At 44.6% G+C, this 21,957-nt stretch overlaps 1 protein-coding gene and 11 non-coding genes across 13 annotated transcripts; 1 reads left to right on the forward strand and 11 right to left on the reverse strand.

Annotated features, from left to right (window-relative positions):
- Positions 1–1,778: 1,778 nt before the first annotated feature.
- LOC125718970 (uncharacterized) lies at positions 1,779–5,170 on the forward strand. Of its 2 annotated transcripts, XM_048993323.1 has the most exons (6): positions 1,779–2,059; positions 2,279–2,443; positions 3,051–3,139; positions 3,244–3,511; positions 3,749–4,004; positions 4,702–5,170. In XM_048993323.1, exons 1-6 carry the CDS (start codon positions 2,034–2,036, stop codon positions 4,762–4,764), a joined length of 867 nt encoding a protein of 288 aa, XP_048849280.1. In that variant the 5' UTR covers positions 1,779–2,033; the 3' UTR covers positions 4,765–5,170. The 2 variants fall into 2 exon arrangements, 1 of the variants encoding a protein (XP_048849280.1); XR_007384989.1 differs by having other exon boundaries at positions 1,779–2,755; positions 3,244–4,004.
- Positions 5,171–8,499: 3,329 nt separating this feature from the next.
- On the reverse strand, positions 8,500–8,571 carry trnah-gug (transfer RNA histidin (anticodon GUG)). The gene has a single exon. It is a non-coding gene; the product is annotated as a tRNA-His (tRNA).
- Positions 8,572–10,456: 1,885 nt separating this feature from the next.
- On the reverse strand, positions 10,457–10,528 carry trnah-gug (transfer RNA histidin (anticodon GUG)). Its single transcript has one exon. It is a non-coding gene; the product is annotated as a tRNA-His (tRNA).
- A 908-nt stretch (positions 10,529–11,436) lies between these two features.
- On the reverse strand, positions 11,437–11,508 carry trnah-gug (transfer RNA histidin (anticodon GUG)). Its single transcript has one exon. It is a non-coding gene; the product is annotated as a tRNA-His (tRNA).
- Positions 11,509–12,413: 905 nt separating this feature from the next.
- trnah-gug (transfer RNA histidin (anticodon GUG)) lies at positions 12,414–12,485 on the reverse strand. Its single transcript has one exon. It is a non-coding gene; the product is annotated as a tRNA-His (tRNA).
- Positions 12,486–13,393: 908 nt separating this feature from the next.
- Positions 13,394–13,465, reverse strand: trnah-gug (transfer RNA histidin (anticodon GUG)). The gene has a single exon. It is a non-coding gene; the product is annotated as a tRNA-His (tRNA).
- A 908-nt stretch (positions 13,466–14,373) lies between these two features.
- Positions 14,374–14,445, reverse strand: trnah-gug (transfer RNA histidin (anticodon GUG)). The gene has a single exon. It is a non-coding gene; the product is annotated as a tRNA-His (tRNA).
- A 908-nt stretch (positions 14,446–15,353) lies between these two features.
- trnah-gug (transfer RNA histidin (anticodon GUG)) lies at positions 15,354–15,425 on the reverse strand. Its single transcript has one exon. It is a non-coding gene; the product is annotated as a tRNA-His (tRNA).
- A 905-nt stretch (positions 15,426–16,330) lies between these two features.
- Positions 16,331–16,402, reverse strand: trnah-gug (transfer RNA histidin (anticodon GUG)). Its single transcript has one exon. It is a non-coding gene; the product is annotated as a tRNA-His (tRNA).
- Positions 16,403–18,292: 1,890 nt separating this feature from the next.
- Positions 18,293–18,364, reverse strand: trnah-gug (transfer RNA histidin (anticodon GUG)). The gene has a single exon. It is a non-coding gene; the product is annotated as a tRNA-His (tRNA).
- Positions 18,365–19,269: 905 nt separating this feature from the next.
- Positions 19,270–19,341, reverse strand: trnah-gug (transfer RNA histidin (anticodon GUG)). Its single transcript has one exon. It is a non-coding gene; the product is annotated as a tRNA-His (tRNA).
- Positions 19,342–20,249: 908 nt separating this feature from the next.
- Positions 20,250–20,321, reverse strand: trnah-gug (transfer RNA histidin (anticodon GUG)). The gene has a single exon. It is a non-coding gene; the product is annotated as a tRNA-His (tRNA).
- Positions 20,322–21,957: the final 1,636 nt, after the last annotated feature.

The raw sequence follows: 21,957 nt of genomic DNA on the forward strand, positions 1-21,957 counted from the left end.
CAGCAAGTCTCAAAAGCCACCTCTCCAGGATGTTTAGGTACTCTACCAGAGAAGGAACGCAATCTCTTGGAACCAAGACCTTTGGTGGAGGATGGATCATTTTTGACCACGTGCTCAACAACTATACGTTGTACATCAGGAGGATTTAGTACATCACTATCAAATCCTGCTGAGGTTAATGAGGTAACTCGTCTCCTAAGCCTCGTAACCATATGTCTAGGTTTATGGGTGGCAGAAACTGATTGGGGTCTCTTCTCGCAAGGCTTATGCAAAACTAGTACTTCACTACCATCAGGATCTACCTCACTCATCGTTTTCATCTCCAAGCAAACGTCTCTTTGATGTCGAATGGGATTTCAGCAATCAAAACAGCCAGCCGAATATTTCTATGAAAGCAAACTAAAATCCTTGGACAGAACCCAAAAACTAATGATAACTAATTTATGTTTTCCTTTCCAAATCACTCTTAACTTAACAAAAAGTAAAATTAAACCAACTGCTTGCTTGGCAGCTCCACCTTCTAGTCCGTCTTCTTCCACTTTTTTTCCTGCGCGCTAATTTCTCTCCTTTCTATTTTTTTTCTGAGCACAACTAAAACTTCCGCACTCCTAAACATATCCTCCCTACCGGAGAAAAAGAGAATAAGTCCTCCTCAGCCCAACTTTTTGCTGGCAATTTTAGGGGGGTTACAACTGCGTTGGCAGTAGTGGTGATGTCACGGCCATTTTTCACCAGGTGCTTTTACTGTCAGAGGATAATCCTCTCCTGTGCTTCCTTTGGCTTCAAATGCAAAGAGAAGAGCCACCTGAAGTCTATGGATGACAGGCAGTGCCATTTGGGACCACTTGCAGACCATGCTGCAGCATCATGTTTTTGACCACGGCAATGAGGAGCAGTTCCATCCATCACCATAACCACTTAATCCCAACTGGGGTCATGAGAGCCTATCCCAGGAAAAAGGGGTTCAGGCAGGAACCAACCCAGGGCACTTGCCAACACACCACAGGAGGCGCACACACACACTCACCAATCAACCTCTCCTGTACACTTATGGACTGTGGGAGGAAACGAGAGCCTATGGCAGAAACCCACGGAACTCCACAAAGAAAAAACCCATGACTGAACTGTTACGATCCTCAGTCTAGGGTTGAGGACCGCCAGAAAGGTAAAGGGAAAGGAGAGGGGAAAACGAGACAACCAGGGTATGGGAAAAGGGAACACGGGACACAAAGGGATCTTTTTTTGTATTTTTTTATGTTTATTCACAAAGACCTTCACACACAATAGGGCAACAGACTTCGGGAGTGACACCGGCAAAACAATAAACAAAACACCACTAACGAATACGTCCCAAACTAAGCTAACTCTAAACGAAAAGAAAATGACACAGACTAATCCTAACTCCCTAACCAAAACACAGAATAAGCAACACGTACGCAAACCAAAACAGCCGTCACTCCCTACGCACTTAACAGAAACGGACATACAGAACACCAAAGCCGAGACACAGTATCCGAGGGGCGAAGCAAAAGAGGAGTCAGGAGGAAGGCAATAGATCACAAACCAGAAAGCAGTCAAAACCAAAGGCAAAGGTACAGAGGGATAAGGCAAGAGACGAAAACCGGAAAACCAAAAACTGTCATACACGATCAATCAAAAGAACACAAGCAAACCAATACCGCAAAAACCAACTATGAGCAGAGCTGCCGCTACTCTCCCGCGCCGGCCTTTTCAATTCACGAACGCGGAAGTAGCGTCGAGGCTCGGGCGTGGCCAGGTCCGGGAGGCGGAGACGAAGGCAGCCGAACAACAATCAGGACAATCCCCCCCCCAAAACCTTACGGCACGTAACACCCCCCCACACAAGAGCGAACCTGCCAGGTGTTCGCAATCCTCCATAACTGCGGGCATACAAAATAAATAACAAGTAACTAATAGACAGGAAGAACCGGAATTAGGCTCGGGAGAGGGCGTCAGCCACGAGATTAGTGACCCCTTTTTTATGTACGATCTCTAAATGAAACGCCTGGATAATGAGAGCCCAACGCATTAACCGCTGGTTAGTGTTACACATCCGAGCGAGGAAAACCAAAGGATTGTGGTCTGTATACACCACCACCGGACGAGCACTGTCCCCTACATATACTTCAAAATGCTGTAAAGCTAAAAGGAGGGCTAGGGCTTCTTTCTCGATTGTGCTATACGCTAACTGGTGTTTTAAAAATTTCTTGGAGAAGTAGCATATAGGATGGTTCAACCCGTGACTGTCTTCCTGCAGGAGGACGGCACCAGCACCCAATCCACTGGCATCTACTTCTAACTTGAACGGTTTGGCAAAGTCGGGGGCAGCTAGGACGGGGGAACTACTGAGCAACATTTTCACCGAATCGAAAGCACTCTGGCAGTCTGGGGACCACACAAATGGCACCCCCTTACGAAGCAAGTGAGTAAGGGGCATGACAACCTCTGAGAAATTTCGGCAGAAACAACGGTAATACCCTGCCATCCCGAGGAACCGCTTCAGCTCTCGCGGCGTCTTCGGAACGGGGAATAAACGGATAGCCTGGACTTTTATGTCCAGGGGCTTAACCTCGCCTCGACCCACTAATTTCCCCAAATAGCTGACCCTGCCCTGTCCGAATTCACATTTTTCGAGGTTGAGCACCAGCGAAGCCTTTTGTAACCGAACAAACACCTGTTCAAGGGAACTCACATGCTGTTCCCACGAGTCGGAATAAATCACCACATCATCTAGGTAAGCCTCACAATTTTGGACACCACATAATACTTTATGCATCAGCCGCTGGAAGGTGGCTGGGGCATTCCGTAATCCGAAGAGCATGACTGTATATTGGAGGAAGGTGTCAGGGGTAGCGAACGCGGAAATCTCTGAAGCACGGGGGGTCAGTGGAACTTGCCAATAGCCCTTTAATAGGTCCAACTTAGTCACGTATTTTGCAGAACCGATACGGTCAACACAGTCTTCCATACGAGGCAGGGGGTAAGCATCTGGACGAGTCACGGCATTAACCTTCCGATAATCCGTGCAGAACCGGAACGTCCCATCCGGTTTGGGAACAAGCAGGCACGGGGAACACCAAGGACTATTGCTGGGAACAGCAAGACCCGTCTCTACCAGGTAAGCGGTCTCTCGAGATAACACAGCTCTCTTCCGGGGGTTGACCTGGTAGGGATGCTGCTTAACGGGAGCGTGATCACCAACGTCGATATCATGTTCTCCAGCAGGGGTACGCGAAGGGGTATCAGCGAACAGGGGTCGGAAGCGATCTACTAGGGACAAAATGTCAGTTTGGGCTGACCCAGGCAAGTGGCTGAGCCGGGACGTAAGGTTTTGCAGAGCCTCTGAGTTAGGAAGGCGAGCACAGGGGAGACAATTCCTACCGAGGTGTAAGTCATCAGTCTCTGGTGAGTACTTACTGAGAGACACGACACCCACAGGAGCGGGGACCGGAACAGAAGTAGGCGAGGGGACGGGGACCGAGCGATCAAGGTACGGTTTCAACATATTTATGTGGCACACGCGAGTCTTCCTCCTACGGTTTGGGGTCTCTACAACATAGTTGGTGGGGCTAAGCCTTTCTAGTACAACATATGGACCTGAGAATCGGGCGCTAAGGGAGGAACCGGGCAACGGGAGAAGGACTAAGACACGATCACCAGGCTGGAAACACCGGGGTTTTGCAGACTTATCAAATTGACCTTTCATTTTCTTCTGTGCTATTCCCAGAGACTGTCGAGCCAATTCCCTAGCTGTAGACATCCGGTCCCGAAGGGATTTCACAAACTTGGACACATCCTGCGTAGAGGAGGACGCATCGGGGGATAACCACTGCTCCTGTAACGCCTTCAGGGGACCTCGAGCAGTGTGGCCAAAGACAAGTCCAGCAGGACTAAACCCGGTCGATTCTTGGACAGCATCGCGTATTGCAAAAAGTAGAAGGGGCACTCCCTCATCCCACTCTCTCCCTGCATCTAAACAAAAGGTACGAAGCATATTTTTGAAGGTTTGATGGAAACGCTCCAGCGCCCCTTGGCTCTCAGGGTGATAGGCGCTGGAGACGGTATGACGTATTCCTAGCTCGCGAACAACTTGTGCGAATAACTTCGACATGAAGTTCGTGCCTTGGTCGGATTGCACACACTTAGGCAGCCCAAAAGTAGTGAAGAACTTAATTAACTGCTTTACTATGACGGGAGTCCGGAGACTACGGACAGGAATAGCTTCCGGGAAACGAGTGGCGGCACACATGAGGGTGAACAAATACATGTTACCCGAACGAGTTTTTGGCAATGGACCTACGCAATCGATCAACACACGCTCAAAAGGTTCGCCAATAGCCGGTACCGGATGTAATGGAACCGGTACAATAGCTTGGTTCGGTTTACCTACCAGCTGACACACACGACAGGTTTTACAATATCTCTTCACGTCCGTATTAACACCTGGCCAAAAAAAATATGCTAAGAGTCGATTTAAGGTTTTTCTAATTCCAAGATGCCTCGAACACGGGTGGTCATGAGCGAGAGACAACACATAATCCCGATATAACCCAGGGACTACCACCTGAAATACATTAGCCCACTCAAAAGGCGAGTCCGGAGGGGTCCATTTCCTCATTAATACCTGGTTGCGGTAGAAATAGGCTGTGGGGTGGTTCTTTAATTCTTTCTTGTTCACAGCGGAGGTACGACACGCTTCCAATGACAAATCCTCCGCCTGTGCCTTGGTCAAAGCGTCCGTAGTGGAAGGGACCTCAGGGGACACAGCAGGTTCCACGGAGACCAGGGAGTCCGAGTCACAAGTCGAAGGTGTTGGGTCGGACATAAATGTCTCAGCCAGCTGAACGTCGGCGAACTTGCGCTGCTGGGCCCGTGTCAGCACACAAGCCGGGAACACCTGGGGCAGTTCCGCCGCAACGTCATCGGCGCAGATCTCCGGCTCTGGGGCAACTTCAGGAAGGGGAACGATCCTTTTCCCCGCAATGTCATTCCCCAGAATGAACGTGACCCCTGGAACAGGTAGCTGGGACTGGACCGCAACACGCACAAGTCCGGAGAAATCAGGAGTACATAAATATACAGTATGCAACGGAACCGCAGCCACACACAGATCGATACCTTGCACCAGTACGTCGGTGCCACAGTAAGTGGTACCATCTAAATGTAAAATTCCTTCAATTACGAAAGACTGGGCCGCTCCCGTATCCCGTAGGATAGTTACCGGGTGACGTACCCCGTCTTCACCGAGCGACACAGAACCAGGAAACACAAATGGCTGGAATGTAGGTTCAACAGTTTCACATGTCGGTAACACATTAACACGAGCTGCGATCTGCACCTTTCTGGTCGCTGCACGGGTCTCTTTACGTTTAAGAGCGGGACAAACAGAAATTATGTGACCCACCTCATGGCAATAAAAACACTCTCTTTTCTCTACAGGTGGTGAATAAGAAGCGGACGAAGGAGAGGATATCACAGGACGGGAACCGAGCTTGCGAGGCAAAGGGGTTGGGGTAAACACAGTCTTATGGGTCAGAATAAATTCATCAGCCAGAGTAGCAGCTAAAGCTAAACATGTTACCTTTTGTTCATTCAAGTATACTACTACCCGATCATGAACACAATTTTTAAATTCCTCTAACAGCAATAGTTCCTTGAGTTGCTCAAAGTTGGTAACACCACACGCAGCACACCACTTGTCAAACAACAAAGCTTTCTCACGGGCAAACTCAACATGGGTTTGGCTGGCGGTTTTAACCAGCTTCCGGAAATTCTGCCGGTAAGCCTCAGGTACCAATTCATACGCCCTTAATACGGTAGCCTTAACAATGTCATAATCAAGACTCTGTGCTAACGCCAGAGCCGAGCAAACTTCCTGAGCTTTCCCCACTAACTTGCACTGCAGAAGCAATGACCACAAATGTCTAGGCCAGTTCAAGGTCGTAGCAATCTTCTCAAACATAGCGAAGTAAGCATCCACCTCATTCTCCCGAAACACAGGAACAAGAGCGATATGGCGACTAACATCAAAGTCAGAATTTCTACCTCCAATTTCCTGGGAGACTGGTGAACCTGAGGGAGAACGAAGGCTAGACCGAGGAGCGTCTGGGGCATCAGCCTGGTCACGGGCGGGCAGGTCGGCTTGAGGGGTTGTACGTGGTGATTGTACTCGACGCGGAAGGGGAACAGGTTTTTGTTCACCCATACCCATTCTGCGCAGTGCCACCTCCTTGTCAGCTTCAACCTCCACTTCCCGGACACGGAGTAACTGAGCCTGGTACTCCTGCCTTTTAATCTCCAGTTCCAGCTCCCTAAGTCGAATTGTCAGCAGCAGATCCTCCCTGGCTGAGCGTGGATCGCCGAGATCCATGCGGATCCCTGTTCCCAGATCAACGCTGCCGGCTTCCGCCGTAGCTGTCAACGGTACGGGAGTGGGTGCAACACTCGGCGAGCCGCCTAACTCGGGTAGGATACCCTGCCGAATCAGCTCGTCCTGCAACGCTTGCTTTATAACCCGCTTAGAGGCTTCAGCGGGGACCGAAACATTAAAGAAGTCTGCTATTCCTAGCAGATCGTCCTTACGGCACTTATCAAACTGTTCGAGTGTGGGGTAGAGGGTGAAAGCAACGAGATCGAACCGAGCCATTTCCACCACACAACCAGACACCCCCCCACACAAAATAAACCGCCAGGCAAACACCAGAAAAAAGAAAGGAACGGACGAGCCCCCAATTTCTGTTACGATCCTCAGTCTAGGGTTGAGGACCGCCAGAAAGGTAAAGGGAAAGGAGAGGGGAAAACGAGACAACCAGGGTATGGGAAAAGGGAACACGGGACACAAAGGGATCTTTTTTTGTATTTTTTTATGTTTATTCACAAAGACCTTCACACACAATAGGGCAACAGACTTCGGGAGTGACACCGGCAAAACAATAAACAAAACACCACTAACGAATACGTCCCAAACTAAGCTAACTCTAAACGAAAAGAAAATGACACAGACTAATCCTAACTCCCTAACCAAAACACAGAATAAGCAACACGTACGCAAACCAAAACAGCCGTCACTCCCTACGCACTTAACAGAAACGGACATACAGAACACCAAAGCCGAGACACAGTATCCGAGGGGCGAAGCAAAAGAGGAGTCAGGAGGAAGGCAATAGATCACAAACCAGAAAGCAGTCAAAACCAAAGGCAAAGGTACAGAGGGATAAGGCAAGAGACGAAAACCGGAAAACCAAAAACTGTCATACACGATCAATCAAAAGAACACAAGCAAACCAATACCGCAAAAACCAACTATGAGCAGAGCTGCCGCTACTCTCCCGCGCCGGCCTTTTCAATTCACGAACGCGGAAGTAGCGTCGAGGCTCGGGCGTGGCCAGGTCCGGGAGGCGGAGACGAAGGCAGCCGAACAACAATCAGGACAATCCCCCCCCCCAAAACCTTACGGCACGTAACAGAACCCAGAACCTTCTTGCTATGAGGCAGCAGCACTTACCACTGCACCACCATGCCACCCCTGACGAAAGGTTCTCAATATTCAATTCAATAAAATTTTTTTGTATAGTGTGTTATCATAACATTACATTGCATTTTACAGCATCTCCGCCCAGACTCCCCAATGAGCAAACCAGAGGCAACAGTGGCAAGGAAAAACTCCCAAGAAGGAAGAGACGTTGGGAGAAACCAGACTCAGTGGGGGAGCCCAATCTCTTGGGGCTGGCAGAGAAAGTCAATTGATCAAAATGGTAAAGTCCCAAATCACATTTTGCCAACCTTAACATTTGAATCACAAAGCAGGGAGCAGGGAGGATGCATGACAGGCAAATGCTAGAGCTGCTTAAGATGGCAGTGTGAACAGTGGTAAGGCAGTAGGACAAATAGTGAAGAAAAGTACTTCCATGTAGTCAATTAATTGCAGGGTTTGCGATATTATACGATGACGGTCGCTTTGGAGAGAGAAGACGAATTTGAAACTGACACATCTCGGATAGGCTTTGCAAAGCTTAACCAAGTACATTCAAAACGGCGCGATAATTAGATAAATCAAAGCGAGAGAGGATCATCCGAACAGAAATCAAACCATTCTTTCAATTTGCCATTGTGCAGTAATGAATTACACTGTGACCAATTGCTCTTTCAATTTTTGGCACATTTCAACCAATTGCCTCAAATTCCGTTGTTATGTATTCACTTGTAAAACGCAGTTTTCCTTTCCTCTTATAATTTACACCTGTTCAACTATAGTGATGGAAACGAGAACTTCGGGACATGCCCTAGTTAATGCGTCATCTTTGCTTCTAATTCCGAACGTATTGAGATTCTACCCGTCAAAAGTCGAACATCAGTATAACCACTGACAATGAAGATGAGAAAGCGGAGACTGCTGAAAGGTAGATGGTGCGTATTCAGAAAATTACGCAATCACTTGGAAGCGAACGCTTAGAAACCAACAAGAGCGGGCCATACACCTGCCGTGACCCGGATTCGAACCGGGGTTGCTGCGGCCACAACGCAGAGTACTGACCACTATACGATCACGGCCGCTTTGCTGAGCCATAGGCCAGGCGCTATACAACAAGGACGCCTTTCCTCCCCGTCCATATTAAAATATCACCACCGACAAGTACAGTATTCAATTTCTTCCCCTAATGGAAATATGGCTCTTAGTGATCACTGGTTAAAATAATGATAGATCGTTGCGATTTTACACAGTCACCGCCCATGGAACCTTGCTGAGGACAATTCATATGTGGTGACCATTATATCAAATGAAAATGCACTGGCAACAGACTTTTTTTTCAATATGCTACATTTCACATATACGAAGCTTGCACTAATGTCAACAGATATGCTTTGTTCGTTAGACTCGTCTTTTTTCAGTTGATATCGGTCGCTTTCTGAAATGTAAAAATACACCTACTGGACGACAGTTCCAAAACGAATTTGCAACTGGCACATCGCGGATCCGGCTTCGCAAAGCTTAACCAAGTACATTCTAAACGGCGCGATAATTAGGAAAATCAAAGCGAGAGAGGATCATCCGAACAGAAATCGAACCATTCTTTCAATTTGCCATTGTGCAATAATGAATTACATTGTGACCAATTGCTCTTTCAATTTTTGGCACATTTCAACCAATCGCCTCAAATTCCGTTGTTATGATGTATTCACTAGTAAAACGCAGTTTTCCTTTCCTCTTATAATTTACACCTGTTCAACTATAGTGATGGAAACGAGGACTTCGGGACATGCCCTAGTTAATGCGTCATCTTTGCTTCTAATTCCGAACGTATTGAGATTCTACTCGTCAAAAGTCGAACATCAGTATAACCACTGACAAAGAAGATGAGAAACCGGAGACTGCTGAAAGGTACAGGGTGCGTATTCAGAAAATTACGCAGTCACTTGGAAGTGAACGCTTAGATACCAACAAGAGTGGGCCATACACCTGCCGTGACCCGGATTCGAACCGGAGTTGCTGCGGCCACAACGCAGAGTACTGACCACTATACGATCACGGCCGATTTGCTGAGCCATAGGGCAGGCGCGATACCACAAGGACGCCTTTCCTCCCAGTCCTTATTAAAATATCACCACCGACAAGTACAGTATTCAATTTCTTCCCCTAATGGAAATATGGCTCTTAGTGATCACTGGTTAAAATAATGATAGATCGTTGCGATTTTACACAGTCACCGCCCATGGAACCTTGCTGAGGACAATTCATATGTGGTGACCATTATATCAAATGAAAATGCACTGGCAACAGACTTTTTTTTCAATATGCTACATTTCACATATACGAAGCTTGCACTAATGTCAACAGATATGCTTTGTTCGTTAGACTCGTCTTTTTTCAGTTGATATCGGTCGCTTTCTGAAATGTAAAAATACACCTACTGGACGACAGTTCCAAAACGAATTTGCAACTGGCACATCGCGGATCCGGCTTCGCAAAGCCTAACCAAGTGTATTCTAAACGGCGCGATAATTAGGAAAATCAAAGCGAGAGAGGATCATCCGAACAGAAATCAAACCATTCTTTCAATTTGCCATTGTGCAGTAATGAATTACACTGTGACCAATTGCTCTTTCAATTTTTGGCACATTTCAACCAATTGCCTCAAATTCCGTTGTTATGTATTCACTTGTAAAACGCAGTTTTCCTTTCCTCTTATAATTTACACCTGTTCAACTATAGTGATGGAAACGAGAACTTCGGGACATGCCCTAGTTAATGCGTCATCTTTGATTCTAATTCCGAACGTATTGAGATTCTACCCGTCAAAAGTCGAACATCAGTATAACCACTGACAATGAAGATGAGAAAGCGGAGACTGCTGAAAGGTAGATGGTGCGTATTCAGAAAATTACGCAATCACTTGGAAGCGAACGCTTAGAAACCAACAAGAGCGGGCCATACACCTGTCGTGACCCGGATTCGAACCGGGGTTGCTGCGGCCACAACGCAGAGTACTGACCACTATACGATCACGGCCGCTTTGCGGAGCCATAGGCCAGGCGCTATACCACAAGGACGCCTTTCCTCCCCGTCCTTATTAAAATATCACCACCGACAAATACAGTATTCAATTTCTTCCCCTAATGGAAATATGGCTCTTAGTGATCACTGGTTAAAATAATGATAGATCGTTGCGATTTTACACAGTTACCGCCCATGGAACCTTGCTGAGGACAATTCATATGTGGTGACCATTATATCAAATGAAAATGCACTGGCAACAGACTTTTTTTTCAATATGCTAGATTTCATACACACGAAGTTTGCACTAATTTCAACAGATATGCTTTGTTCGTTAGACTCGTCTTTTTTCAGTTGATATCGGTCGCTTTCTGAAATGTAAAAATACACCTACTGGACGACAGTTCCAAAACGAATTTGCAACTGGCACATCGCGGATCCGGCTTCGCAAAGCTTAACCAAGTACATTCTAAACGGCGCGATAATTAGGAAAATCAAAGCGAGAGAGGATCATCCGAACAGAAATCGAACCATTCTTTCAATTTGCCATTGTGCAATAATGAATTACATTGTGACCAATTGCTCTTTCAATTTTTGGCACATTTCAACCAATCGCCTCAAATTCCGTTGTTATGATGTATTCACTAGTAAAACGCAGTTTTCCTTTCCTCTTATAATTTACACCTGTTCAACTATAGTGATGGAAACGAGGACTTCGGGACATGCCCTAGTTAATGCGTCATCTTTGCTTCTAATTCCGAACGTATTGAGATTCTACTCGTCAAAAGTCGAACATCAGTATAACCACTGACAAAGAAGATGAGAAACCGGAGACTGCTGAAAGGTAGAGGGTGCGTATTCAGAAAATTACGCAGTCACTTGGAAGTGAACGCTTAGATACCAACAAGAGTGGGCCATACACCTGCCGTGACCCGGATTCGAACCGGGGTTGCTGCGGCCACAACGCAGAGTACTGACCACTATACGATCACGGCCGCTTTGCGGAGCCATAGGCCAGGCGCTATACCACAAGGACGCCTTTCCTCCCCGTCCTTATTAAAATATCACCACCGACAAATACAGTATTCAATTTCTTCCCCTAATGGAAATATGGCTCTTAGTGATCACTGGTTAAAATAATGATAGATCGTTGCGATTTTACACAGTTACCGCCCATGGAACCTTGCTGAGGACAATTCATATGTGGTGACCATTATATCAAATGAAAATGCACTGGCAACAGACTTTTTTTTCAATATGCTAGATTTCATACACACGAAGTTTGCACTAATTTCAACAGATATGCTTTGTTCGTTAGACTCGTCTTTTTTCAGTTGATATCGGTCGCTTTCTGAAATGTAAAAATACACCTACTGGACGACAGTTCCAAAACGAATTTGCAACTGGCACATCGCGGATCCGGCTTCGCAAAGCCTAACCAAGTGTATTCTAAACGGCGCGATAATTAGGAAAATCAAAGCGAGAGAGGATCATCCGAACAGAAATCAAACCATTCTTTCAATTTGCCATTGTGCAGTAATGAATTACACTGTGACCAATTGCTCTTTCAATTTTTGGCACATTTCAACCAATTGCCTCAAATTCCGTTGTTATGTATTCACTTGTAAAACGCAGTTTTCCTTTCCTCTTATAATTTACACCTGTTCAACTATAGTGATGGAAACGAGAACTTCGGGACATGCCCTAGTTAATGCGTCATCTTTGATTCTAATTCCGAACGTATTGAGATTCTACCCGTCAAAAGTCGAACATCAGTATAACCACTGACAATGAAGATGAGAAAGCGGAGACTGCTGAAAGGTAGATGGTGCGTATTCAGAAAATTACGCAATCACTTGGAAGCGAACGCTTAGAAACCAACAAGAGCGGGCCATACACCTGTCGTGACCCGGATTCGAACCGGGGTTGCTGCGGCCACAACGCAGAGTACTGACCACTATACGATCACGGCCGCTTTGCGGAGCCATAGGCCAGGCGCTATACCACAAGGACGCCTTTCCTCCCCGTCCTTATTAAAATATCACCACCGACAAATACAGTATTCAATTTCTTCCCCTAATGGAAATATGGCTCTTAGTGATCACTGGTTAAAATAATGATAGATCGTTGCGATTTTACACAGTTACCGCCCATGGAACCTTGCTGAGGACAATTCATATGTGGTGACCATTATATCAAATGAAAATGCACTGGCAACAGACTTTTTTTTCAATATGCTAGATTTCATACACACGAAGTTTGCACTAATTTCAACAGATATGCTTTGTTCGTTAGACTCGTCTTTTTTCAGTTGATATCGGTCGCTTTCTGAAATGTAAAAATACACCTACTGGACGACAGTTCCAAAACGAATTTGCAACTGGCACATCGCGGATCCGGCTTCGCAAAGCTTAACCAAGTACATTCTAAACGGCGCGATAATTAGGAAAATCAAAGCGAGAGAGGATCATCCGAACAGAAATCGAACCATTCTTTCAATTTGCCATTGTGCAATAATGAATTACATTGTGACCAATTGCTCTTTCAATTTTTGGCACATTTCAACCAATCGCCTCAAATTCCGTTGTTATGATGTATTCACTAGTAAAACGCAGTTTTCCTTTCCTCTTATAATTTACACCTGTTCAACTATAGTGATGGAAACGAGGACTTCGGGACATGCCCTAGTTAATGCGTCATCTTTGCTTCTAATTCCGAACGTATTGAGATTCTACTCGTCAAAAGTCGAACATCAGTATAACCACTGACAAAGAAGATGAGAAACCGGAGACTGCTGAAAGGTAGAGGGTGCGTATTCAGAAAATTACGCAGTCACTTGGAAGTGAACGCTTAGATACCAACAAGAGTGGGCCATACACCTGCCGTGACCCGGATTCGAACCGGGGTTGCTGCGGCCACAACGCAGAGTACTGACCACTATACGATCACGGCCGCTTTGCGGAGCCATAGGCCAGGCGCTATACCACAAGGACGCCTTTCCTCCCCGTCCTTATTAAAATATCACCACCGACAAATACAGTATTCAATTTCTTCCCCTAATGGAAATATGGCTCTTAGTGATCACTGGTTAAAATAATGATAGATCGTTGCGATTTTACACAGTTACCGCCCATGGAACCTTGCTGAGGACAATTCATATGTGGTGACCATTATATCAAATGAAAATGCACTGGCAACAGACTTTTTTTTCAATATGCTAGATTTCATACACACGAAGTTTGCACTAATTTCAACAGATATGCTTTGTTCGTTAGACTCGTCTTTTTTCAGTTGATATCGGTCGCTTTCTGAAATGTAAAAATACACCTACTGGACGACAGTTCCAAAACGAATTTGCAACTGGCACATCGCGGATCCGGCTTCGCAAAGCTTAACCAAGTACATTCTAAACGGCGCGATAATTAGGAAAATCAAAGCGAGAGAGGATCATCCGAACAGAAATCGAACCATTCTTTCAATTTGCCATTGTGCAATAATGAATTACATTGTGACCAATTGCTCTTTCAATTTTTGGCACATTTCAACCAATCGCCTCAAATTCCGTTGTTATGATGTATTCACTAGTAAAACGCAGTTTTCCTTTCCTCTTATAATTTACACCTGTTCAACTATAGTGATGGAAACGAGGACTTCGGGACATGCCCTAGTTAATGCGTCATTTTTGCTTCTAATTCCGAACGTATTGAGATTCTACCCGTCAAAAGTCGAACATCAGTATAACCACTGACAATGAAGATGAGAAAGCGGAGACTGCTGTAAGGTAGATGGTGCGTATTCAGAAAATTACGCAATCACTTGGAAGCGAACGCTTAGAAACCAACAAGAGCGGGCCATACACCTGCCGTGACCCGGATTCGAACCGGGGTTGCTGCGGCCACAACGCAGAGTACTGACCACTATACGATCACGGCCGCTTTGCGGAGCCATAGGCCAGGCGCTATACCACAAGGACGCCTTTCCTCCCCGTCCTTATTAAAATATCACCACCGACAAATACAGTATTCAATTTCTTCCCCTAATGGAAATATGGCTCTTAGTGATCACTGGTTAAAATAATGATAGATCGTTGCGATTTTACACAGTTACCGCCCATGGAACCTTGCTGAGGACAATTCATATGTGGTGACCATTATATCAAATGAAAATGCACTGGCAACAGACTTTTTTTTCAATATGCTAGATTTCATACACACGAAGTTTGCACTAAATTCAACAGATATGCTTTGTTCGTTTGACTCGTCTTTTTTCAGTTGATATCGGTCGCTTTCTGAAATGTAAAAATACACCTACTGGACGACAGTTCCAAAACGAATTTGCAACTGGCACATCGCGGATCCGGCTTCGCAAAGCTTAACCAAGTACATTCTAAACGGCGCGATAATTAGGAAAATCAAAGCGAGAGAGGATCATCCGAACAGAAATCGAACCATTCTTTCAATTTGCCATTGTGCAATGATGAATTACATTGTGACCAATTGCTCTTTCAATTTTTGGCACATTTCAACCAATCGCCTCAAATTCCGTTGTTATGATGTATTCACTAGTAAAACGCAGTTTTCCTTTCCTCTTATAATTTACACCTGTTCAACTATAGTGATGGAAACGAGGACTTCGGGACATGCCCTAGTTAATGCGTCATCTTTGCTTCTAATTCCGAACGTATTGAGATTCTACTCGTCAAAAGTCGAACATCAGTATAACCACTGACAAAGAAGATGAGAAACCGGAGACTGCTGCAAGGTAGAGGGTGCGTATTCAGAAAATTACGCAATCACTTGGAAGCGAACGCTTAGAAACCAACAAGAGTGGGCCATACACCTGCCGTGACCCGGATTCGAACCGGGGTTGCTGCGGCCACAACGCAGAGTACTGACCACTATACGATCACGGCCGACTTCCTGAGCCATAGGGCAGGCGCGATACCACAAGGACGCCTTTCCTCCCCGTCCTTATTAAAATATCACCACCGACAAGTACAGTATTCAATTTCTTCCCCTAATGGAAATATGGCTCTTAGTGATCACTGGTTAAAATAATGATAGATCGTTGCGATTTTACACAGTCACCGCCCATGGAACCTTGCTGAGGACAATTCATATGTGGTGACCATTATATCAAATGAAAATGCACTGGCAACAGACTTTTTTTTCAATATGCTACATTTCACATATACGAAGCTTGCACTAATGTCAACAGATATGCTTTGTTCGTTAGACTCGTCTTTTTTCAGTTGATATCGGTCGCTTTCTGAAATGTAAAAATACACCTACTGGACGACAGTTCCAAAACGAATTTGCAACTGGCACATCGCGGATCCGGCTTCGCAAAGCCTAACCAAGTGTATTCTAAACGGCGCGATAATTAGGAAAATCAAAGCGAGAGAGGATCATCCGAACAGAAATCAAACCATTCTTTCAATTTGCCATTGTGCAGTAATGAATTACACTGTGACCAATTGCTCTTTCAATTTTTGGCACATTTCAACCAATTGCCTCAAATTCCGTTGTTATGTATTCACTTGTAAAACGCAGTTTTCCTTTCCTCTTATAATTTACACCTGTTCAACTATAGTGATGGAAACGAGAACTTCGGGACATGCCCTAGTTAATGCGTCATCTTTGCTTCTAATTCCGAACGTATTGAGATTCTACCCGTCAAAAGTCGAACATCAGTATAACCACTGACAATGAAGATGAGAAAGCGGAGACTGCTGAAAGGTAGATGGTGCGTATTCAGAAAATTACGCAATCACTTGGAAGCGAACGCTTAGAAACCAACAAGAGCGGGCCATACACCTGCCGTGACCCGGATTCGAACCGGGGTTGCTGCGGCCACAACGCAGAGTACTGACCACTATACGATCACGGCCGCTTTGCGGAGCCATAGGCCAGGCGCTATACCACAAGGACGCCTTTCCTCCCCGTCCTTATTAAAATATCACCACCGACAAATACAGTATTCAATTTCTTCCCCTAATGGAAATATGGCTCTTAGTGATTACTGGTTAAAATAATGATAGATCGTTGCGATTTTACACAGTTACCGCCCATGGAACCTTGCTGAGGACAATTTATATGTGGTGACCATTATATCAAATGAAAATGCACTGGCAACAGACTTTTTTTTCAATATGCTAGATTTCATACACACGAAGTTTGCACTAATTTCAACAGATATGCTTTGTTCGTTAGACTCGTCTTTTTTCAGTTGATATCGGTCGCTTTCTGAAATGTAAAAATACACCTACTGGACGACAGTTCCAAAACGAATTTGCAACTGGCACATCGCGGATCCGGCTTCGCAAAGCTTAACCAAGTACATTCTAAACGGCGCGATAATTAGGAAAATCAAAGCGAGAGAGGATCATCCGAACAGAAATCGAACCATTCTTTCAATTTGCCATTGTGCAATAATGAATTACATTGTGACCAATTGCTCTTTCAATTTTTGGCACATTTCAACCAATCGCCTCAAATTCCGTTGATATGATGTATTCACTAGTAAAACGCAGTTTTCCTTTCCTCTTATAATTTACACCTGTTCAACTATAGTGATGGAAACGAGGACTTCGGGACATGCCCTAGTTAATGCGTCATCTTTGCTTCTAATTCCGAACGTATTGAGATTCTACTCGTCAAAAGTCGAACATCAGTATAACCACTGACAAAGAAGATGAGAAACCGGAGACTGCTGAAAGGTAGAGGGTGCGTATTCAGAAAATTACGCAGTCACTTGGAAGTGAACGCTTAGATACCAACAAGAGTGGGCCATACACCTGCCGTGACCCGGATTCGAACCGGAGTTGCTGCGGCCACAACGCAGAGTACTGACCACTATATGATCACGGCCGCTTTGCGGAGCCATAGGCCAGGCGCTATACCACAAGGACGCCTTTCCTCCCCGTCCTTATTAAAGTATCACCACCGACAAGTACAGTATTCAATTTCTTCCCCTAATAGAAATATGGCTCTTAGTGATCACTGGTTAAAATAATGATAGATCATTGCGATTTTACACAGTCACCGCCCATGGAACCTTGCTGAGGACAATTCATATGTGGTGACCATTATATCAAATGAAAATGCACTGGCAACAGACTTTTTTTTCAATATGCTAGATTTCATACACACGAAGTTTGCACTCATTTCATCAGATATGCCTTGTTTGTTAGAATCGTCTTTTTTTCAGTTGATATCGGTCGCTTTCTGAAACGTAAAAATACACCTACTGGACGACAGTTCCAAAACGAATTTGCAACTGGCAAATCGCGGATCCGGCTTCGCAAAGCTTAACCAAGTACATTCTAAACGGCGCGATAATTAGGAAAATCAAAGCGAGAGAGGATCATCCGAACAGAAATCAATGCATTCTTTCAATTTGTCATTGTGCAATAATGAGTTACACTGTGACCAATTGCTCTTTCAATTTTTGCCATATTTCCACCAATCGCCGCAAATTCCGTTGTTATGATGTATTCACTAGTAAAACGCAGTTTTCCTTTCCTCTTATAATTTACACCTGTTCAACTATAGTGATGGAATACGAGAACCTCGGGACATGCCCTAGTTAATGCGTCATCTTTGCTTCTAATTCCGAACGTATTGAGATTCTACCCGTCAAAAGTCGAACATCAGTATAACCACTAACAATGAAGATGAGAAAGCGGAGACTGCTGAAAGGTAGATGGTGCGTATTCAGAAAATTACGCAGTCACTTGGAAGTGAACGCTTAGAAACCAACAAGAGTGGGCCATACACCTGCCGTGACCCGGATTCGAACCGGGGTTGCTGCGGCCACAACGCAGAGTACTGACCACTATACGATCACGGCCGCTTTGCTGAGCCGTAGGCCAGGTGCTATACCACAAGGACGCCTTTCCTCCCCGTCCTTATTAAAATATCACCACCGACAAGTACAGTATTCAATTTCTTCCCCTAATGGAAATATGGCTCTTAGTGATCACTGGTTAAAATAATGATAGATCGTTGCGATTTTACACAGTTACCGCCCATGGAACCTTGCTGAGGACAATTCATATGTGGTGACCATTATATCAAATGAAAATGCACTGGCAACAGACTTTTTTTTCAATATGCTAGATTTCATATACACGAAGTTTGCACTCATTTAATCAGATATGCTTTGTTCGTTAGAATCGTCTTTTTTCAGTTGATATCGGTCGCTTTCTGAAATGTAAAAATACACGTACCGGACGACAGTTCCAAAACGAATTTGCAACTGGCACATCGCGGATCCGGCTTCGCAAAGCCTAACCAAGTATATTCTAAACGGCGCGATAATTAGGAAAATCAAAGCGAGAGAGGATCATCCGAACAGAAATCAAACCATTCTTTCAATTTGCCATTGTGCAGTAATGAATTACACTGTGACCAATTGCTCTTTCAATTTTTGGCACATTTCAACCAATTGCCTCAAATTCCGTTGTTATGTATTCACTTGTAAAACGCAGTTTTCCTTTCCTCTTATAATTTACACCTGTTCAACTATAGTGATGGAAACGAGGACTTCGGGACATGCCCTAGTTAATGCGTCATCTTTGCTTCTAATTCCGAACGTATTGAGATTCTACCCGTCAAATGTCGAACATCAGTATAACCACTGACAATGAAGATGAGAAAGTGGAGACTGCTGAAAGGTAGATGGTGCGTATTCAGAAAATTACGCAGTCACTTGGAAGTGAACGCTTAGAAACCAACAAGAGCGGGCCATACACCTGCCGTGACCCGGATTCGAACCGGGGTTGCTGCGGCCACAACGCAGAGTACTGACCACTATACGATCACGGCCGCTTTGCGGAGCCATAGGCCAGGCGCTATACCACAAGGACGCCTTTCCTCCCCGTCCTTATTAAAATATCACCACCGACAAATACAGTATTCAATTTCTTCCCCTAATGGAAATATGGCTCTTAGTGATCACTGGTTAAAATAATGATAGATCGTTGCGATTTTACACAGTTACCGCCCATGGAACCTTGCTGAGGACAATTCATATGTGGTGACCATTATATCAAATGAAAATGCACTGGCAACAGACTTTTTTTTCAATATGCTAGATTTCATACACACGAAGTTTGCACTAATTTCAACAGATATGCTTTGTTCGTTAGACTCGTCTTTTTTCAGTTGATATCGGTCGCTTTCTGAAATGTAAAAATACACCTACTGGACGACAGTTCCAAAACGAATTTGCAACTGGCACATCGCGGATCCGGCTTCGCAAAGCTTAACCAAGTACATTCTAAACGGCGCGATAATTAGGAAAATCAAAGCGAGAGAGGATCATCCGAACAGAAATCGAACCATTCTTTCAATTTGCCATTGTGCAATAATGAATTACATTGTGACCAATTGCTCTTTCAATTTTTAGCACATTTCAACCAATCGCCTCAAATTCCGTTGTTATGATGTATTCACTAGTAAAACGCAGTTTTCCTTTCCTCTTATAATTTACACCTGTTCAACTATAGTGATGGAAACGAGGACTTCGGGACATGCCCTAGTTAATGCGTCATCTTTGCTTCTAATTCCGAACGTATTGAGATTCTACTCGTCAAAAGTCGAACATCAGTATAACCACTGACAAAGAAGATGAGAAACCGGAGACTGCTGAAAGGTAGAGGGTGCGTATTCAGAAAATTACGCAGTCACTTGGAAGTGAACGCTTAGATACCAACAAAAGTGGGCCATACACCTGCCGTGACCCGGATTCGAACCGGGGTTGCTGCGGCCACAACGCAGAGTACTGACCACTATACGATCACGGCCGCTTTGCGGAGCCATAGGCCAGGCGCTATACCACAAGGACGCCTTTCCTCCCCGTCCTTATTAAAATATCACCACCGATAACTACAGTATTCAATTTCTTCCCCTAATGGCAGGGGCGGACTGGCCATCGGGAGCACCGGGACATTTCCCGGTGGCCTGACGGTCGTTCTGGCCTGCCGGCTGCAGCTGTGCAGACGATCAGCCTGGCATGTGATAGGCTGGTGTGCAACTACGAATTAATTGACGGATCTCTCAATCTACGAATCAGGCAATGGCGGAGGGAAAATTACACTCCCACATGACCCAACGTCAGTGACGCACTGCCTAATATCTGGCTATTTCCAGAGACAGGGTAAATCTGACTAAATCGTTCAAAAACTGGAGCGTAAACGCAGAGGAGGAGCAGAGAGGGAGCGTATAAAAAGGAAAAAAGCCCTGACCGCAGATGCCGCAAGCTGCTGCAAAATCCCAGCCATGTTCGCCAGTAAGGGAACAGGTTGGTCAAGATTACATTTACATTATATTTATAATAATTTGGCAGACGAACACTTTCATCCACATCACTTAGATAATCACAATAGATCAAATTAAACCAACAAACGAGCAACAATATGTAAATGCTGCTGTGCTGTGTCAAGTTTCGTTTCGTCTACATGTAGCATATTTTTTATATAATAAATAAAAATGAATAAAAAGTAGACAGAATAGTGTTAGTGGGTCAAATTGTTTTAAATAATAAATAAATCAAGTAGATGGTATGGAAAAGAATACAGTATTAGTTATTTTGATTTTTCATTTCTAGTCTACAATATATAGCCTACAATGTTTGTTTATTTATTTATTTTGAAAAGGTGACGAAGGAAGCGTCAGTAGCACTAGTGCTGCAAATGCTCCTGCTGTTGAGCTGGAGGTGGTGGACAGTTCAGCGTTTGAATCAGAGCAGGAACCTTCAGGTAAACTTTAAGATAAGCAAAACTAAACATGCAGGCAGCAGGATATACTTTTTAAACAACATGTGCTTTTTATGATTTATAAGATCAGTAGTAGGACTGTGATTTTGGGGACATACAACTGATGGCTGCACAATTATAAATACAGATTATTGAACCCGCTTATTTCATATTGCAGAGCAACTAGATGTGCAGAGTGAGAGAGAGAATGATTCAGGGAAAGGTGAAGGAGACAGTGAAAGCCTTGATATCTCTTTTGATTATTTTGCCCGTCCACAGTCTAAGGATTTAGATTTTTTTTAAGTATCACCCAATTCAAACATCTGAAAGAGCCATTCCTGATGTATTACATTCAAAAGATGGCACAAACAGAAAATGGCTGACATACAATGAAAGTAATCACTCCCTATTCTGCTCAGTATGTCTTGCATTTGCAAAACCTTTAGGCAGTGACAGTGCATTTGTCAAAGGAGGTATGCAGGCCTGGAAACATACCCATCAGAGAGTACAGGAACATGAGAGAAGCAGTATCCGTAGAGAAAGTGCTGAAACCTTTTTTCTTAGAGTCAACAAAGCAGATATCTATACCCTTCTGACTGATAAGCAAATGACCGTCCATCGAGACCAGGTTAGAAAGAGAAGGCAGGTCTTGGAACGTGTGATTGATGTAGTGAAAGTTATTGGT

This window comes from Brienomyrus brachyistius, chromosome 23 (assembly GCF_023856365.1).
Source record: "Brienomyrus brachyistius isolate T26 chromosome 23, BBRACH_0.4, whole genome shotgun sequence".
In the NCBI taxonomy this organism is placed as follows: Eukaryota; Metazoa; Chordata; class Actinopteri; order Osteoglossiformes; family Mormyridae; genus Brienomyrus; species Brienomyrus brachyistius.

Coding starts and splice junctions, on each gene's coding strand:
- LOC125718970 (XM_048993323.1), top strand. CDS start 2,034: ATGAGAGCCCAACGCATTAACCGCTG. Junction 2,060..2,278: donor GCCCAACGCATTAACCGCTG/GTTAGTGTTACA, acceptor GTCTTCCTGCAG/GAGGACGGCACCAGCACCCA. Junction 3,140..3,243: donor GCAAGACCCGTCTCTACCAG/GTAAGCGGTCTC, acceptor CATGTTCTCCAG/CAGGGGTACGCGAAGGGGTA.